The sequence below is a fragment of the Temnothorax curvispinosus genome, unplaced genomic scaffold (assembly GCF_003070985.1).
Source record: "Temnothorax curvispinosus isolate PA1 unplaced genomic scaffold, ASM307098v1 QBEX01007506.1, whole genome shotgun sequence".
Lineage (NCBI taxonomy): Eukaryota > Metazoa > Arthropoda > Insecta > Hymenoptera > Formicidae > Temnothorax > Temnothorax curvispinosus.
In genome coordinates, this window is record NW_020217286.1 from 1 (window position 1) to 3,962 (window position 3,962).

At 29.3% G+C, this 3,962-nt stretch overlaps 1 protein-coding gene across 1 annotated transcript; it reads right to left on the reverse strand.

Moving 5' to 3' along the window:
- Positions 1-4: 4 nt before the first annotated feature.
- On the reverse strand, positions 5-382 carry LOC112457112 (myrosinase 1-like; the record flags this gene model as incomplete). The annotated part of the gene is made up of 2 exons (XM_025019999.1): positions 232-382; positions 5-73 (listed from the first exon to the last, which is right to left on the reverse strand). Coding segments are annotated over exons 1-2 (220 nt in total), but the record flags the coding sequence as incomplete, so codon positions are not given.
- Positions 383-3,962: the final 3,580 nt, after the last annotated feature.

The window sequence follows — 3,962 nt, forward strand, 5'->3', positions numbered from 1 at the left end:
TCGCCATTGCTACCATCACGTATTAAATTTTGATGTTCGTGTACAAAGTGGTCCCAAACATTCTCGCCCTTACCTTTTTGAATTTAAACACACCATAATAAATTACTTATAAAATTGACGAAAACACCTATGTAATATTCCATAAATCCTGTCTGTACCTAAGATACTAACATCTCTTAATGCTTCAATAATTAAATGACATTGAGCGTTGGATAGAAATACTTTACGTACCGCCTTCATTCCAAGCTCCTTCTATTTGATAAGCAGATGTAGCAGTGCCAAATAGAAAATCTTTAGGAAAAGATAAGGTGTCGTCAGCAAAACTATGCGTGACAACAAAAATAAAACTGAAAGCGACTCCGAGATACAAATAGCTTGCCATTGCGAAAACGACTGAGCATAGTATCTCGGCAATTGAGTATTACTATTCATACACACTGATCTCTCTACGCACTCTTCTAAAGATAACTGCATCCTTAATATTTGCCCCTCCTACATACCGTATAACACCTCAATTTATACACACAAACAATACAGATAAACAATTTATCTACACGATTGTTTGCGATTAATATTTGCTTTCTAAATCTGAATCAGTGAAAAGCAGCATACTTTATACTGATATCGGTGAATAATCACTGAATTCAGAAATTCTAACTTGTTTCTAAGTTCTCTAGAGAGTGTGAAGTGATAGAATTATAAGTTGCATTCTGGTACTCTATGTGTTTCTCTTTGACTACAGTCACGATATTGCACCTTCGGAGTTTAGTTTAGCTGTATAAGCGAGTGAACTATTCTTCCTTAATGCGTTATGTTTTTGTTTTTAGGTTTTTTGCACTTAAGGGGATCCTATAGTGGCAGTCGTTACCGACATTTAGTTAAATGCATTAAACTAATTGGCTTTGCGGAATTGCAAAATTCTTTTACAGAATTGAAGTACGTATGTACAAAAATGTAAGTCTGTCTGGTCAACTTTACATCAAAAACAAAAAAAAATTAAAAATTTGAGCATATAGATGTGTTATTGACGACAATATTTGCTTATACAAAAATACTGCAGGTTATATATACAAAATGAGATACGGTGGGACCTAGGAAAAACATTTAAGAACAATATCATGCAATTAGAACTAAGATTGGAAGCCTAGAAAAAAAGTTTAGTGTATTTAACTTCTATATGTGCAAAAGCACATTTAGGTTGATAGGATAAACAGTATTGCGTGTAGCGAGAGCAAGCAATCGAACAAAGACAGATGCCTCTCGTTAGACAAGGACAGATATAGATGTATAACATAGAAAACAATATTAAAAATGTTGACATTATCGACATCGAGGAAGTTTGGCCGTCGCTATAAAATTCCCTTAATGCCTTAATGTCATAAGTATGTATGTACATACGTGTGCTTTTTAGATCTCGATTACCAGATAAGATAGCAAAGTGTTTTTTACATGTATATATTTGCAATGTACATAAATTACATTGATTTTTTGTTTGATATATTATTACACACAGATATTATCACTTCAATCATGTGTAATATGTTATGTACGTACGTCACGTATTTTTCGTTATAAAATTATGACACTTGCATATGGATGACGATTTTATTTTTCGTTTAACTTGCATTTATATTTGTTTCTCGTATATAGATGTAAAACAATGTATAAGACTTTCAATTCAGATAATCCGAATCAAATGCTGATCTCTCTCTAATCTGTTAATATTGCTTTCCGAAAAAAAGTTTTTTCTTATATTATCTAATTGATAAAATTATTTTATATAAATTATATAATGTAAACACCTGATAAACTTGATAGTAATCTTTTTAAAAATCACTTATGCAACTGACAGCATTATTCAAAGTTGAGAAGTTTAATTACATTCAGATAATCTGAATCAAATGCTGATCTCTCTTTAATCTGTTAAGATTGCTATCCGAAAAATACATATATCTTATATTATCTAATTGATAAAATTATTTCATATAAATTATATAATGTAAACACTTGATAAACTTGATAGTAACTTTCTTAAAAATCACGTATGCAACTGATAGCATTATTCAAAGTTGAGAACGTAATATATCGATATATGCAACTGTAATTAAAATTATTTTTTTATTGTAAAATCTATATTTTTTAAATGTTTAAAAATAGGTCAATAGGAATATTTGGTCAATTATATGTTTAACTTGTGTCGACAGTTACGTTCAAATTTCGGGTGCAATATTATAAATTCGGCTATAAAATTTTTAACTTTATTTTCCCGTTATCTGAACCGATCAAATATTAAATAAAATGCTGATCTAATCTGTTACGATTGTTAAGGTTATCAGAAAAGTGTCTTATATCATCTGAGTAATTGGTGCTTGATAAAATAATTTCATATAAATTATGTAATATAAGCACTTGATGAGCATGATTTCCTGTAACTGACAATATATTTATTCAATCGTACATTGCAATTTTTGAAAGTCTAGAATATATACCTAGTTTCACAAGTTTGGCAAACTGTAACAACGAAGAATGGAACCATATACGCGCGCGAATCATATTTTTTATTTTACTGGTGTCGCGCAGATGGAGGAGTCCAATATGCGAAAATGTGGTTCTCTTTATACGACAGAGCCGTTTACTGTTTAACAGAATTCAACCAATTACGTTAAACGAGAAGCATATAACAAGATTTCGACAAATTTCATATCGTCTAATTTCTTTTTCAAAACGCAGATACTACCATTTTATGAGATTCTTAGTTGAATATATCTCAAGTTTTTCAACTTTACTGTGCACTCACAGCATATTAAAAAGAAAATTGTATTAAATCTTTAAAATTTAACATGTCAATCATTAGATTTACATGAAAGTTCTCTTTTGTAATATTCAAAAATGTGAAGGAAATAGGTACTTAAATCTATCTTATCCATGCGAACAATAATAACATTTGTCTTAATATTGTATTATATGACAAATAATATGTTTCAACCACATTAATAAGTAATAAAATGTTAATCTTTGAATCTATTCCTTCGCTAATAGCATATTTGAACTAATTTACTATATATGATAAGGTTAAAAATATATTTATCTATACGAAATTAAAAATTTATAAATTTATTTAACTAATTAAAATTTAAATTTAAGAAATTAAATTAAGATGACAGTTTATTAACTAGGATCTCGACAATAAATGTTTTCAATCAATAACAATATGACGTAAAATGACGATATTAATGTAAAGTACTACTTATCGCAAGAATAACCGTTCGGAAAAAGTTCACTAAATTGAGAAGGTTCGTAGGAATAAAAATAATAAACTATATGCCATAATGAGTTACTTCGTTCCACTGAAAGCGCACTCGTTACTTTGCCAAGGTTTTCGCTTTGAACATGGTGAAAGATATTTCCCGAGAGTAATGGTATGCAATTACTCCTTTTTGAAAACCTGTACTTCGTTTATTTCTTGAATCGCGATTGCTACGGTTGCTCTATGGATGCTCTTTGCAATCCGACTGATCGTAAATCAAAATATATTTTACACGTATATTACAAAAAATAATATTACTTGTGACATTTCTATCGTTCATACATTATAGTTCATAGTTCTATCGTTCATCCATATATTTAGTCATCTTTATTAGCATGCAAATCCATTTTGCATAATCTATAGATATATATATATATTTGAGACATAGTAGTTTTTACAGCATCTTAATAATACTGGCGTCTTCTCTTTTCAGAGATAGACACAGAAATATATATTATAAAGTATAAATAATTAATCCAAGAATATTTCAGACACTTAGCGGAACATTTATTTAATCAATCTTTTTACATTATTATTATCGAGCAATAATGTCTGTTTAGACATGCAGTTTAAACAATATTTGCTGTGATTGGAAGCTCATCATTAATAAGTTTCTTAGTCTCAATCACATGTTTATACCAGTTCATTGACCATT